This window comes from Prunus persica, chromosome G3 (genome assembly GCF_000346465.2).
Source record: "Prunus persica cultivar Lovell chromosome G3, Prunus_persica_NCBIv2, whole genome shotgun sequence".
Classification (NCBI taxonomy): Eukaryota; Viridiplantae; Streptophyta; class Magnoliopsida; order Rosales; family Rosaceae; genus Prunus; species Prunus persica.
The window spans coordinates 16411894-16426743 of record NC_034011.1 but is presented as its reverse complement, the minus strand read 5'-3'; the positions used below and the strand labels follow the sequence as shown (position 1 = coordinate 16426743).

At 37.8% G+C, this 14850-nt stretch overlaps 2 protein-coding genes across 6 annotated transcripts; one reads left to right on the top strand and one right to left on the bottom strand.

Annotated features, from left to right (window-relative positions):
* Nucleotides 673–14630, top strand: LOC18781757 (DNA ligase 6). Of its 5 annotated transcripts, XM_020559186.1 has the most exons (19): nucleotides 708–3112; nucleotides 3212–3329; nucleotides 3443–3524; nucleotides 4170–4272; nucleotides 4434–4530; nucleotides 5470–5572; nucleotides 6551–6679; nucleotides 6863–6910; nucleotides 8048–8145; nucleotides 8250–8315; nucleotides 8946–9105; nucleotides 9234–9341; nucleotides 9637–9686; nucleotides 10939–10973; nucleotides 11082–11143; nucleotides 11251–11412; nucleotides 11512–11600; nucleotides 11857–11956; nucleotides 14108–14630. In XM_020559186.1, the coding sequence occupies exons 1-19, from the start codon at nucleotides 892–894 to the stop codon at nucleotides 14411–14413; spliced, it is 4137 nt and encodes a 1378-aa protein (XP_020414775.1). In that variant the 5' UTR covers nucleotides 708–891; the 3' UTR covers nucleotides 14414–14630. The 5 variants fall into 5 exon arrangements, with proteins under 5 accessions (XP_020414776.1, XP_020414779.1, XP_020414778.1 ...); XM_020559189.1 differs by lacking the exons at nucleotides 11082–11143; nucleotides 11251–11412; nucleotides 11512–11600; nucleotides 11857–11956; nucleotides 14108–14630 and adding an exon at nucleotides 10759–10847 and having other exon boundaries at nucleotides 675–3112; XM_020559187.1 differs by lacking the exons at nucleotides 10939–10973; nucleotides 11082–11143; nucleotides 11251–11412; ... (1 more) ...; nucleotides 11857–11956; nucleotides 14108–14630 and adding an exon at nucleotides 10324–10752 and having other exon boundaries at nucleotides 673–3112.
* On the bottom strand, nucleotides 11982–13422 carry LOC18783731. Its single transcript, XM_020559191.1, has one exon. The coding sequence runs from the start codon at nucleotides 13312–13314 to the stop codon at nucleotides 12727–12729; it is 588 nt and encodes a 195-aa protein (XP_020414780.1). The 5' UTR covers nucleotides 13315–13422; the 3' UTR covers nucleotides 11982–12726.

Genomic DNA, 14850 nt, shown 5'->3' with positions numbered 1-14850 from the left:
CGTCATTCAAAGTCAAGGAGGTTGTAAATCTTCGAAATCTTTACGATGACACTGCTATTACAAATCAATTCCCGATGATGTCATCAATGGTCAAACTCTTCGGGCATTCGTCCTCTCTTGTTTCTCGAGTTCGGGACTGAGTCTCGTAGATCGATTTAATGGAGTACCTACTGGAATGGGCTTCAAAGCTTGTATAAAGATCGCAAAACGGGTGATCTCCGATTAGGCCGATGCCACCCTTCAATGTTTGAGATTGAAGTTCTATATCAGAGTTGCGGTTGACAATTCGAACAAATCAAACTAAATACCTCTTAGTTTGGTGAGCATTAGATCTTGGGGGACGGAGCCACGGAGCCACCCTCAATTCGGTGAGCATTAGCTTTTTGCATATGAGTTTTGGGCAAGTAGAGAAAAGAGTTGGAGGACCTCGCTAAGGATTGGATGAGGCAGAGTGCGAGCGCCGTCTTGGGTTTTGTCGTGGACGACCTCCAGAGCCTGCGTCTTGATTTGTCTTTCTCACAGTCATATATGACTCACGCGCTTAATAACAAATGGATGAAGAAGTCATCAGGTCATTTAATCTCATCCCTTAATTTTTAAAATCCAATTTAAACCTTTGGATAAGTGACTGCACCGGTACAATGAACGAACCACGGAATTTTTGAAAAACAAAACCTCCGAGTTTTATAGAGAAAAAAATACATGTGAATGGCAAAGTATAATCGACCGTGAAATATAATACAATATACAATTATTTGGTCTTTGCCGCCTTCAAAACCTGCTCACAACTTGTAAATCCGCAAAATCCAAACCCAGTAATCAAGCACCGGTCCGTTCATTCCATTCCCGACAATGCTTTCTTCTTGACCTTCCCTTCCATGTCCCATCTCCATGGCCTCCTCCTCCTCCTCCACAACCAAAACCCAAACCCTAGATTCCACCCGCCTCTTCCTCACTGCCCTCGCCACCTTTTCCCACCAACCCAACCCCCCCCAGCTCTCCTTCCCTCCAATTCCCTCCACATTCCCTCACTCCAAACTCATCCCCAAAACCCGTTTCTCCGTCGATGCATTTCGCCACGCAGGCGATCACTCCGTCTCCTACTTCCTCTCCCATTTCCACTCCGATCACTATGGCGGCCTCTCCCCCAATTGGGCTAAAGGCGTTGTCTTTTGTTCACAGACCACCGCTCGTCTTCTCAACGAGGTGCTCAAAATCTCTTCGCTTTTCGTGGTCGCTTTGCCGCTCGACGAAGCAGTGGTAATAGATGGCTGTGAGGTTGTGCTTATTGACGCGAATCACTGTCCGGGTGCGGTTCAATTCTTGTTTAAAGTTCCGGGTTTTAATGGAAAGTTTGAGAGGTACGTTCATACTGGCGATTTTCGGTTTTCTGGTTCGATGAAGTCAGACCCTTTTTTGTGTGAATTTGTGGGTTCGGATGCGATTTTCTTGGACACCACCTATTGTAATCCGAAGTTTGTGTTTCCACTGCAAGAAGAATCTGTTAATTATATTGCTAGTTTGATAGAAACAGTAGGGGGTGAATATAAAAGTTCTATGAAAAATGTTTTGTTTCTTGTAGCTACTTATGTTATTGGGAAAGAGAAGATTTTGCTGGAAATTGCTCGTAGGTGTAATCGTAAAGTACATGTGGATGCTCGAAAAATGGCGGTGTTGCGTGTTTTGGGCTACGGAGAGAGTGGGGTATTTACGGAGGATGAGTGCGAAAGTGATGTACATGTTGTTGGGTGGAATGTCTTGGGCGAGACTTGGCCATATTTTAGGCCTAATTTTGTGAAAATGAAGGAGATTATGGTTGAGAAAGGGTACTCTAAGGTTGTGGGATTTGTTCCTACTGGTTGGACTTATGAAGTGAAGCGTAACAAGTTTTCAGTGAGGTCAAAGGATTCGTTTGAGATCCATCTTGTACCGTATAGTGAACATTCTAACTATGATGAACTTAGGGAATATGTGAGGTTTTTGAAACCAAAGCATGTTATTCCTACGGTGGGCTTGGATGTTGAAAAGCTTGATAGTAAGCATGCCAATAAAATGCAAAAGCATTTTGCTGGGTTAGTCGATGAAATGGCAAACAAGAAAGAGTTCTTGAGGGGCTTTCTTCTTGGATCCACAGAAGTTGGTGACAATGTTGAAAATGAGTCCAACAATGGTCCTATTGAAGGGCTGGATCAAGAGAAAGAGACAATGCCATCTGATAAGGATACTGTGCACATGGAATTATCATCTTCTCTACAAGAACCTGATCCACAAAATCCAATGGTATTAGATGATGAAGAAGTAGAGAAAATCATTCAAGAACTTCGTGATTGTTTGCCCACATGGGTCACTCAAGAGCAGATGTTAGATCTGATTGGAAGCTCAGGAGGGGACATTGTTGAATCAGTTTCCAAGTTTTACGAACGCGAAACAGAATTTCATGATCAAGTTATTTCTTCTACAAATGCTGTTTCTGAATCCCAGACCAGCTCACTTTGTGACTCTGGATCACTCCCAAAAGGAGGTTCTGTTACGAGCAGTCCATATGGAAGTACTGACGTTCCTTCAAGTCAAGAATATATCTCACTGAAGCCAAGGAATGTAATTAAAAGTGGAATTTCTCCTGGAAAAAGGGCGAGAAACACTAATAATAAGGTAAACAAAAGGGTTAAATTAAATTCCAAATTGGATTCACGTGGGCCAAAGCAACTGGCAATAACAAAGTATTTTAGTAAAGTTTTGCCTGATGTTCAAGAAACTCTGGAGATTGGATCAATGGATGAACAAAACCTTAAAGATGAAAGTTTGCCGCATGATGACACCAAATCATACAGAGATGAGATAGATCAGTTTCTTCAGATAATAGATGGTACTGAATCATTAGAAAGCTATGCTGCCACCATTCTGAGGAAGACAAATGGAGATATCAATGAGGCGCTGAATATATATTACTGTAATCGCGAGGTTAGGTCTGGTAAAAATGAAGCAGGGTTGGTGGTTGATTCAGGGAAAATGAAGCCAACAGCTGATTCATCTGTGGAGGTATCATTACAAGAGAATGTAAAAACAACTGTTCTGTCATTACCACCAGAAAAATACAATCCTACAGAAGATGGTTAGAATAAGTTGTTCAATTTAGAGAACTCTTTTGTATTATATGCTATAATTGTTAATAGTTTTTGAATCTTGGATAACATGGAGATAACACGTGCAGCGTGCTGGAGCCGTGGACAGCGCGCTCCATATTTACATCTTGCACGAACTTTTGACTTACTTGAGGATGAAAAAGGCAAGATAAAAGCTACTTCTATGCTCTGCAATATGTTCAGAAGGTTTGCTGTATGATCCACTGTGATGTATCTGGTCTTTTATTTAGTATTGGGGTTGCATTTTCCACTTTGGTTTATGTGGTCCATGATTGCTGGAGATGTTTATTTTTATACAGTTTGCTTGCCTTGTCTCCTGAGGATGTGCTGCCTTCAGTGTATTTGTGCACAAATAAGATTGCTGCAGACCATGAAAATGTGGTTAGTTGAATTTCTTCGTAATCCTTTATATATATTTTTTGCATGCCTTGGTTTATGTTTGCAACCGTTGTTTCCTATATACTAAAGGGAATTTGTGTCTTTAATTATGTCGAATTTATATGAAAATTTTCATATAAGAGCTTATATTAGTTGATTGGTTAATTTTTTTTCAGTTCAGCTGTGACTATAACTTTTTATGTTCTATTTTGTAGCTTTCACCTTGTATCCCTTACATCTGCAAAGTTTTTTGACCTGTCATCCTTTGTATTGTCAGATTGAACTTTAACTTAAATTACTGATCAGAATACATGAATTATATATTTTGTTATATTTTACTTCTAGCATGCCTAGACGGGGTTGTAGTTTATTATTTAAACGAGAAAAGGGAATAGTTTCTTATTACTATATTTGATTAGGCAGTTTCTGTTTGCATTTGGACCATTTAGTGCTGTACTGCAATCTTTTTATGTCTAATAAGTGTGGTGTTTCTGCTCAATGTGGCTTCGTGAAGTGGAAGTGGGGTTTTCTGGCCACTGTAGCGGCAATATACTATTTGTTTTCTTAATTTGGCTGGCCAATGGCCAATGTAGGAAGAAACACAAGGAAATTAACAAAAATGGATTCTCATCTGTAAGAATGATACAGGAGCTAAACATTGGTGGAAGTTTGGTCACATCAGCACTGGAAGATGCATGTGGCACAAGCCGATCCAAAATAAGGGAGATGTACAATGAGTTGGGTGATCTAGGTAGGAATGGGCCATTCTTCTCATAACTGTCCTTTTGCTCTTCTAAGCATTTATCTTTACTTTATTTATTTTTTTTTAATTTCTTTTGGGGGCAGGGGGAGGGGTGATGGTGCTCGCCATGGTCTCTGAATAATTTTTAAAATATTCTATTATGCTTAAAGGTGATGTGGCTCAAGCATGCCGGCAGACACAGAAGCTACTTGCCCCTCCTTCACCGCTTCTAATAAAAGACGTATTTTTCGCACTCCAAAAGATAAGGTATGGATAGTCTAAATTGCTTTTGCTTCATGGACAAACATATCAGCTCGACTGATACATTAATCAGACGACCTGTACTGGTGGTGCACGGGTTTAGTCTGTGAAGGATTTGACTGAATTAGAATTAATTTTCATGTTAGTGATGCTTGTTTCATTTTAAATGAGGTTTACGTTGCAAGAAGTTGGCTGATGACCCCCCTTAACTTTTCTGCATTGTTTGACTGAAGAAAAAGAACCTAGCAGTTATTTGACTGTCTGACACTGTTTGTATATTTTCCACCTTAAACTTGAACCCGGATGCCAAATTTTTTCTGCCACAAATAAGTTGAATTTCTTGACTTCTTTTGTTATGCTTAAAAATGTACACCATAGTTGTTCCTTAATTTTCATGTTCTACAAGTTTGTCAAAATTAAAAGAACTCACCCCATTAAACATTTGCAAAACAAAGGGAATTGTATTGGATTAGTTGGCACTGAGGCCACTTCTTGGTGATTTGGAGTTTTATGATTGCATGTTCTCTTTCCCGAATATTCACTCCCACCCCCGCCTCGCCTCGCCTCTTGAGATTTTAATAGAACGGGCCTAAAACTCACTTTTGTTAAGTCTGCACTTAACGGAGTTCAGTTCTGTAGCCTGTGTAAACAAAACAACCATAGCGGGTGCACTTATTGGTGGGTAGATGGTTGCGTCGTTGGAAGTGTGTTCTGAAGAGAGAATCCTTTAGAGGTTTAATTGTTATGCATGAATATAAGATGCCTTTAATTGTGCTAGTAGGTACATGACCACTTTTAAATGAAAAGATTTTTTTGTTTTCTGTGCTATATGGTTTATATAATGGAAACTGTACACTTATTCCTTTTGTTTTTGCTTGTTAATTTATGGTTTTATCTTCTTAAATTACTTGCTCCTCATCACTATTCTAATGTAGTATTCATCAGTGTACAAACAGGTAGTGGGAGCACTGGTCGAAAGAAAAGCCTCATTCTGAATCTCATGCGCTCTTGTAGAGAGAAAGAAATGAAGTTTCTTGTTAGAACTTTGGTAACACAACAGAGCACTTTAATTATATATTTTTATTTATTTTGGGTACACATGCATATATTATTTGGATGACCTGGCTGTTTCAAATGGGAGAAGGGAAGAGTTAGAAAACTGATACCTACTTCAAATCTAGAGGTTGTGTTTGCATTTGTTTGTTTGTTTGTTTTTTTGTTTTTTGTGGTTTGGTGTTTTTGTTCTTGAGGAGTATTGCATGACCGATCAATTCAGGCAGGCAATTTCCTTCTGTTTTCATAGTTCACTCTTCGTGAACTTGAAAAAAATCATCTTTATACAGTTTGACAACATGAAAAACCAAAAGCTCAGCCCTCTGTTAAATAGACAAACCAAAAGCTTTGTCTATCGAGTGAATGGAAGTGAATTCCTGTGTAATAGGAGTAGAATTATAGTTTTTGTTTTTTTTTTCTTTCTTCCTTTTCTCTTTCCTTGGCGTTACAACAAGAGTTTAAATATCATTTGGAGTGGAATAAGTTTTATATGGTTAAGGAACATGGTATTTTGGGTTTTCAATTTTGTTATTTTGAATGATGACTTTCAGTGCACCTTGGGTCATTTGATATGAATTATAGTAGAGTGTTTTCCTCTAGATTAAGATACAGGGTAGGAGGGCCTGAGAGGCTCTTATAGTTCAGTATATGGAAAAGCATATCATGGAGAGGAGGAAAAAGACAACAGTTGGTCTGAGAGTGGGAAATGACAGTTGATAATTTGGGATATTCTCTGGTGTAAGATGCCATTACTATGTGTACCTTATATGAATTTGGTTTTACATTTAACATTGTTAAGGTATCTTAATATGGTTTATTTTTTCTTTCTTTCTTTTTCTCCTGTCAATTTCACCGACTTTTGAAATGTGTATGATGAATGGAGGGATGCTTGACATCTTCTTTAAAATGAGATTAAATTTAGATCTTCAAGTGTTATTTGTCACTATCCATTTCCGTACATTATTCTGTATAGGTTAGGAATTTGCGGATTGGAGCAATGATGAAAACTGTTCTACCTGCTCTGGCTCAAGCTGTTGTCATGAATTCCTCTCATAACTTCAATCATGAAGGAGCATTACAAAGTTTGAAAGATAGGCTTCAGGTTTTAATTTTTATTTATTTTGCAGTGAGGAGTTCCTTAATTGTGGGAAAACATATCTCAATTTTTTTATTAGAAAAGTTTGTTGTAAATTTTTTTGTTTATCGAGATAATACTTATTTTTTAGAATATTTAATTTATTACAAGTTCATGTTTGTTTTTCTTGGTTTTCTCTTAAATTTCCAGCTCCATTCAGCAGCTGTGGTCGAAGCATACAATGTACTGCCCAATTTGGTAAGTGCTTATCTGTTTTCTACCAAACTTTAAGTTGGCTCTTTTGTCTTTAGAAGCTAAGTTTTCAGCGACATTCACAGTATGAGTTATGATTCTCAATTGTGTGGACCAGTCTAAGATATTTGAGGGGTTTTATCAATCCAGGTCCTGGTCCTGGTCTTTTTTTTTTTTTTTTTTGGGAAGAAACGAAATTTATTAAGCAAAAGAACACGGAGGTGGATAAGGCAACCACAACCGAAGAACAAAAACAACACAGAAAGAAACAAACAGCACCAACCCCTCCCAAACAAACAGGGAGGAACAAAACCGAAAAACCACAGAACAACACACCCCCCAACCCTCATTTAACCGCAGCTGCCATATCCCTCATAATTGTGGAATAAGAGTAGTCTTTAAAATCTTTTGTAACAGAAGCCCACAAAGCTGCCCAGTACTTAACTCTATCCCAAAGATCACTCACTCCCACTCCCTTATAGTCTTCAAAGATTCTCCTATTACGCTCCATCCAAATGTTCCAGAAAACAGAGTGGACCAAACAGCCCCATAAGGTTGAAGCGCGCTTCCCCGATCCCCATACCACGGAGTCAGAACAAAGAAAATCAGAGCACCCTTTTATCACCACATTGTATGAGGTTATTTATCAACATGTCTATGAGGATCTTTTCTTTTGTATATGGTTGATTTTCTTCATCTTCCGATGCCCATGCTTTTGACAAATAAATATAAAAATCATGCATGGTTACTAACTAATTCAAGTTAGATGTCAATGCTAATTCAAGTAGGATGTGGGATACCAACGCAAGATGTTAACGTAAGCATTTTATGTTGCCAAACTGTAAATCTGGACTACATAATCAGGAAAGAATCAGCCTAAGCCTAGATCCACAGTCGGGAAAGAGATCCAATCATATATAATACTTATATATTTTTGGTATTTATTCTATTAGATTTTGTCTTGATTTTCAAGCACAATTTGAACCCAAAATTAGTATCCCATTTCACATAAGAGAGCTAGAATTTGTTTTATTTAGTGTTTTCCTTTTGTGAAGTTTATTTATTTTCAAGGCAAACATGTTTGTCATCCTGGTTTTATTATCTCTAGCTGTCAGAATGTGCTGTGTGATTAATTGTAAGCAGGATTTGGTCGTTCCTTCTCTCATGGACAAAGGCATTGGATTCTCTTCATCAACTTTGTCAATGGTTCCAGGAATACCTATTAAGCCAATGCTTGCAAAGTATATGCTTTTTGAAGATGTTTCCTACTTTGTATTGAAGAATTTAAGTAGAATGGAAACTAATGCTGGAGCTCATTGTTTTTAACGTTTGTTTCCTGTGCCAGAATCACAAATGGTGTTCAGCAAGCACTAAAGCTCTTAGGAAATAAAGCTTTTACCTGTGAATACAAGTACGGTCTTCTCTTACCTGTAGATGCATTTGTTTTGTTCTTTCTTTGTGCCCTCTTCAAATCTTAGTGAATCATCTTATATTTAGGCTTATCGAAACTATTTATGTTCAAATCCATGATCAAAGATTTTAAAATTTTCAGTCTTATAATGAGAGCTATGTGTAAATATGCAATACGCATTATATTTCTGTTGGAATTTAGAGTGTCAGACGTGTCAAGCCTGAAAGTTGTTGGAGACTTTTGTTCTGTGTAACCTATGATTTGTTCTGACAACTCTTCTTGTGATAAAATATTTTAGGGTTTTTACTTTCAAGGTTTCACGTCAGAGTTTTCTTGTGAGACTGGCTGGTTGAGTTGCTCTTCTTTTTCTTTGTTTTTTGTTGGTTACATTGTAGTACTTTATTCCCAAAAAGGTATTAATTGGGTGTTGGTCTGTCTTCTTGTTTTTTCCCTTCTAGCTATAGAGGCTCCAACTGTTCCTTTCAATTTAATTTTTAAGTAACTCTGCAATATGTGCTCAAGCGGCTCTGCTCATTCAACAAACTTTGCCTCATGTAAAGTTACAAGAGTAAGCTGAACCTTTGCATTTGAAACCAGTAATTATATACCTGCTATTGGCCATAATTTCAGATATGATGGTCAGCGTGCCCAAATTCACAAATTAGTTGATGGGTCTGTGCGTGTTTTCTCACGAAATGGGGACGAATCAACGTCAAGATTTCCAGATCTGATCAAGATAATTAATGAATCTTGTAAGCCTGATGCAGTCACTTTCATACTAGATGCGGAGGTAAAAACTCCTCACCATCGTACCCACACAACACACACAGGTTCTGAAGTTGATTTATATTATCTTCTTTTGGTGGGGGAACAAATATAGTTCACCAAGTCTTTGCTCTGTTTCTTTTCTGGTTTTAGGTGGTTGCAATTGATAGGAAGAATGGTCTGAAGCTAATGTCTTTCCAAGAGTTGTCTTCACGCGGGAGAGGGAGCAGAGATACATCAATTACATTGGATAGCATAAAGGTTTATGAGTTATTGTGATGCTTTGTGATGAATTTCTGTATGGGAAATATAAGATGTTCATGCTAAAGTCTTTCTGACATATTATGTTTAATATAAAGGTGTAATTTATTGAAATAGCAGGTCTAATAAAAATGTTGATACATTATCTGTGTAGGTATACGTACTGGATAAAGAAAACTTCACATAAAAACAGTGTAAATTTGTCTGGGTAGAAGTATTTTAATCTGATATCTATTGGCTTCTACTGTTTTGCTGAAATGTTGAATTTGTTTACAAATATTTTCTTTATGTGCAGGTTGACATTTGTGTATTTGTCTTTGATATCATGTTCGCCAATGGACAGCAGTAAGCATCTATAGCTCCTTAAGTAGTTTTTCTCAATCTTCTCGATATGCTTTTATCTTCTGTGTAGAGATGCTTTCAGATCGAATTTATTACTAATTTAGTATATTTTTGTGCAGCGAAAATAGGATAAAAACCCTGATCTACACTGTTCTAATGAATCGATCTACATAACCTGTAGAAATTTAATGTTCACCAAGTCAAGGACAGCATTACTAGTATTTCAGTAGATTATGTTCCTAATTTCCTCCAATATTGTTTGTCAACAAGCGAAATTAGTGTCAATTAATCTGTTTGGTGCTGTATAATAATGATCTTGGATACATGGTAGTGTATATGAAGGCATATTTTTTACAATGGTAATTGAAAATGTTTTTGTGCATTTTGGCATGTATAACGTCATGCTGATTTTAGACATCTTCCTGTAATGCTAGTGCTGTGCAGATGTAAAGATGTTGGTTGGACTTGATTTTTGTACGTATGTAAACTTGAATAACTGAACAAGTATTTCATGCACCTATGACTCCAGAAATTATACACTTCTTGTGTGCTGGGCGTTGTATTGTTTTTGCTTTTGCTTTTTAATCTGCAGTGCATTCTGAAAAGGTTCCTTGCTTCTCTCCTTCTAATATCCATGTAGCAAGAAATCAGAGAGAGTACAAAAAGTTCTCTCGTCAGCTGAGGCTCTACATAAAGGGCGTCAAATAACCTTAATGGTGGAAGGTTCCTGGGAACACCTTACCCCCATATCAACGTCCTTGTGCAGTCAACTTCATGAAAAGAATATTGTTACATATAAATTGACACTGATTCATCTTTATAAGTCGGGTTTGGAGGGCCTTGACCGCCCCCTCCCTGCACCAAGAAAAAGGGCAATGTTGGAAATGCCAACTGCTAAATGTACTTGTCCTTTTGTCTATTGTAAATTATCCTGAACCTTGTGTACATTATTTTTGTGCACTGTAAAGCGTATGTACTTGCAACTTTTACAGTTGATCTTTATCTAGAACATTTTTATGGTTTCTGCATTTGGTTAACTTCTGCTAATCTACAATCTATCTTTCAAACATTATAGGTATAAAATCAAAAGAGTTAAAGATCTTCAAGCATTTTAAAAGTCTTCATATAGTTTTTGTGATATCCCAGGGTTGACACACTAGAGTTGTAAGATATAATATCTGTCTTTGTTTTTATTTATTGTAACGGGTTGCTTATCTTAAGAGGAATGTGGGGATCTAATCAAACTTTATCACAGGTTGTTGGGCTTTCCTCTACGGAAAAGACGAAAATGTATTCATCTCCACACCCTATTTTGCAGTCTCTCTTTGTCTTTTTTGATAGAGCACCTCTTTTCTCCTGGAATTATATTGTAAAACTTTGGTGCTCAAAAACCTGCAGATTTGAAAGATATGTTTTATGATGAGAAGTTGGGTTATTTTGAGTATGCCAAGGAAATGACAGTAAGTGCTTCTGGTTTACTTATCTATGTAATTAGTGCTTTAACTTTAGCTTTTCACATTAAGGATCTTTCTTGAATTTCTGATTTGTACAACCTGTCTGCTTGTAGGTCGAAGCAGATGATGCTTGTTTAACCAGTGAAGCGACGTTAACGAAGATCAACTGTTTTCTCGAAAATGCATTCCTCTCCTCATGTGAAGGGATTATGGTTAAATCTTTAGATGTTGACGCTGGATATTCTCCATCAAAGCGTACAGATACATGGTTAAAGGTTTAATGCCCTTCAAGTTTATTATATTAAACACCCTGATATAGTAAACCATAGGAGAAACGTTGACCTGTGGTATAAACCTTTTTGTTCCTTTGTTAGGTCAAGCGAGACTACATGGAAGGATCAAATGACTCTCTTGATTTAGTCCCAATTGGAGCTTGGCATGGAAATGGGAGAAAGGCAGGCTGGTAATTACTTCATTTTCATTGCCGCTTACCTTTTCCTTTGTGTGTGATTACCTAGTATCTATATCACAGATGCACAAAATCAGAAAGTACTTTTATATGTTTGAAGTCATTGGGGTCACAAATCCTGTTTAAGAGAAAAAAAATAAAATAAGAGTCTTGATTTATAGCTGATGTATTTTCTTTCTGTTTGGTACATGAAATATGCATAGATGGTGCATGTAAAGTCCATTTCTACAGCATGCTATTTATGTTGCAGGCACAGTCCATTTCTTATGGCATGTTATAACCCTGATACTGAGGATTTCCAAAGCGTCTGCCGCGTCATGTCTGGGTTCTCAGATTCATTTTACACTGAGGTAAGTGTATCTCTGATGTGCAAAGTAACGTGTCATTTTGGGAACATATATATATATATATATATATATATTTTTTAATAGAAACATTTTGTATTCAAAATTAGAAAGGATAAAAAAGTAGGACATTTAGAACACAGACAAAAAGAATGAAGCAATAGCCAGTGAAACAAATGCAAGGCCACGCAACACAGAAAACAAAACAGCCAATCAAAAGGCAATCCCTTAATATACTACAGCCAGCAGATTGTGCATAATTGTAGGATAGGATATATCCTTAAAAGCAAGGGAAGTTGATGCCCAAAGGGCAGCCCAAAACTTCACTCTATCCCATGACTCTACCACTCCCACTCCCTTATAATCCTCGAAGATTCTCCTGTTACATTCCAGCCAAAGGTTCCATATCACTGCCTGCATCAGACTGCCCCAGAGAATTTTAGCTTTCTTTCCCCTTCCCAAAGCATCAAATTTGATGGAAAAAAGTTCGAAACAGCCTTTCGGTATTACCCAGAGTGTTAACTTCCTTCAGTAACGTCTACCACAACTTTAGAGAGAAAGGGCAATGAAGGAGGAGGTGTTCTGCACTTTCCCCTGCCTTATTACAGAGAGCACACCAGTGAGGGCTAAGGTACATATAGGTGCAGTGTCTCTGTAATGTATCATCTGTATTTAGTTTTCCCAACACCGCTTGCCACACAAAAATCTTAACTTTCGAAGGAGTCTTGGCCTTCCAAATTTGAGTGTAAGGAGAGAACCTCCCCTTCACCAACATTCTAAATATGGGAACAGAGAGAATGATAGGAGAATAGACCGGAGGGGTCTAGCGTCCATCTTCTCTTATCCAATCTGGAAGTGACCAACCTCATCCCCCCCAATAAGTCCAACAATCTAGCCACCTCCGCCATCTCCGCAATCTCCAAATCATTGAGATTCCTCCTGAAACCAAAATCCCAGCTGAGGGGGAACCCATCCGAGTCCACATATGAGGAAATATTGTGATTTTGCTTCCTGGACAAATTGAAAAGTCTTGGAAACACCTCTTTTAAAACACCACCCCGGCTCCAATTGTCCTCCCAAAATCTGACCCTAACTCCACATCCTACCACGAAAACATAGCCTTGAAGGAACAAATTATAGCCACTAGAAATGTCTCTCCAAGGGCTACGGCAAGACCCTCGAATCACGGGTTTAGCATCCCACTCATTTGTATCCATTCCATAAATGCTTCTGATCACTTTATGCCAAAGGGCGTGAGGTTCATTGGGAAACCGCCACAACCATTTGGCCCGCAAAGCCGCACTCCTAGCCTTCAAAGAACCCACCCCTAACCCTCCAAAGGATTTTGCTTTACCCACAAGCATATTGTGACTAATTGAAGATGAACCGTGGCTGTATGAAGCTAAGTGGTCTCCAATTTTATAAAATTTTGTCAAGATGTTGATTAAAGTTATTTGGTTGCTCACGTGAAATTTTTAACTTCCATTTGAAATCAAGTGCCAATTGCAGAGTACTTCCAAGGTTCATTTCTTTGCAGTACTCACAATGTGAAATGCACTTTCTGATGCAGACATTGGGGTTTAGTTTTTTTGGTCAAGTAAAAACGATCTACGATTGTCTTAATAAAAACAAGATCTAGGATTTTAATTTGCACTGGCTCACACGTAACGTGCCTATTCCTTTGGTTGTACTGCTATTTGATATGTTACGGAAAGCAATGTCCACATTGTAGTAAGGCTTTGTTTAGGGCTCAGTGACAGAAAACAGATTCATGTTCAGAATCCTTGAGTTATGAAAACCCCTTTCTTATGGGATAAAAGTTGTTTGTGCGTTTTCCATTTCTCCATGTCTACCTTCTGAAAATTATACTGGCATTGGCTTCTCATTGGCAATATAGACTAGTGTTACAATTTTGTATTATTACATGTTGCTTGACGGTGTTGCACTTCAGCACTCTTGTCCTAAGCCACTTTGGCATCTCATACCTAGAACCAGTGAATTCTTATTAAAGAAATGTAACCGTACCACAGTATATGCTACTGATCTTTGAATTTTACATTAGTGCTGTAAATTGTGCGAGTTGTTTTCCTTGTTGAAAGTCAATGCATCCTTCGAGCTCATCATGGTAAGAGGTTTCGCTTCTGTTTTTAACTGCAGATGAAAAGTTTCTTTTCTGGAGACAAGATCTTGTCCAGAAAACCACCTTATTATAAAACCGCTGAGGCGCCTGATATGTGGTTTCCTCCGGAACTTGTATGGGAAATAAGAGGTGCAGACTTTACTGTGTCTCCTGTTCACCAGGCTGCCGTAGGTTTAGTTCATCCATCACGTGGAATTTCAATCAGATTCCCAAGATACGTTCGCACTCTGGCTGATAGAAAACCAGATGAATGTAGCACATCTGAAGATATAGCTGCGATGTTTTGTTCCCAGACAAGGAAGATGGACATTGCTGAAGATTGAAAATTTTCTCCTGTTTTGTGCATAAACTGCTTTCACTGCCCAAAGTTTTGTAATGTACATATATTTTTGTGTGAAAAATGTTTTGAATGTATAGCTTAAAAGTTAGGGGATCTAAACTACAACAATCATCCCTTTGCTTCTTGTCTTTGTGCTCTTGTAAAGACAGGATCTCCATTTCAGCTTAGGCAACAATATCAATGATAAAGTTAAAACCATATTTGAATGTGTGCCCCAGTTGACAATATTATATAAAGAAAATAAAAACAAATTTATTCAAGAAAATTATGAACATTTGAAGTCAAAAAAAAAAAAAAGCACCAAATTTTGTTTGTAAAACAAGCAAATGGAAAGGACATCGACTTGAAGATTAGTGCTAACAGGTTTGAACCCCTGTAGTACTGTGGTAGTGTGTGTGAAAAATCTACTCTTTATGTAGT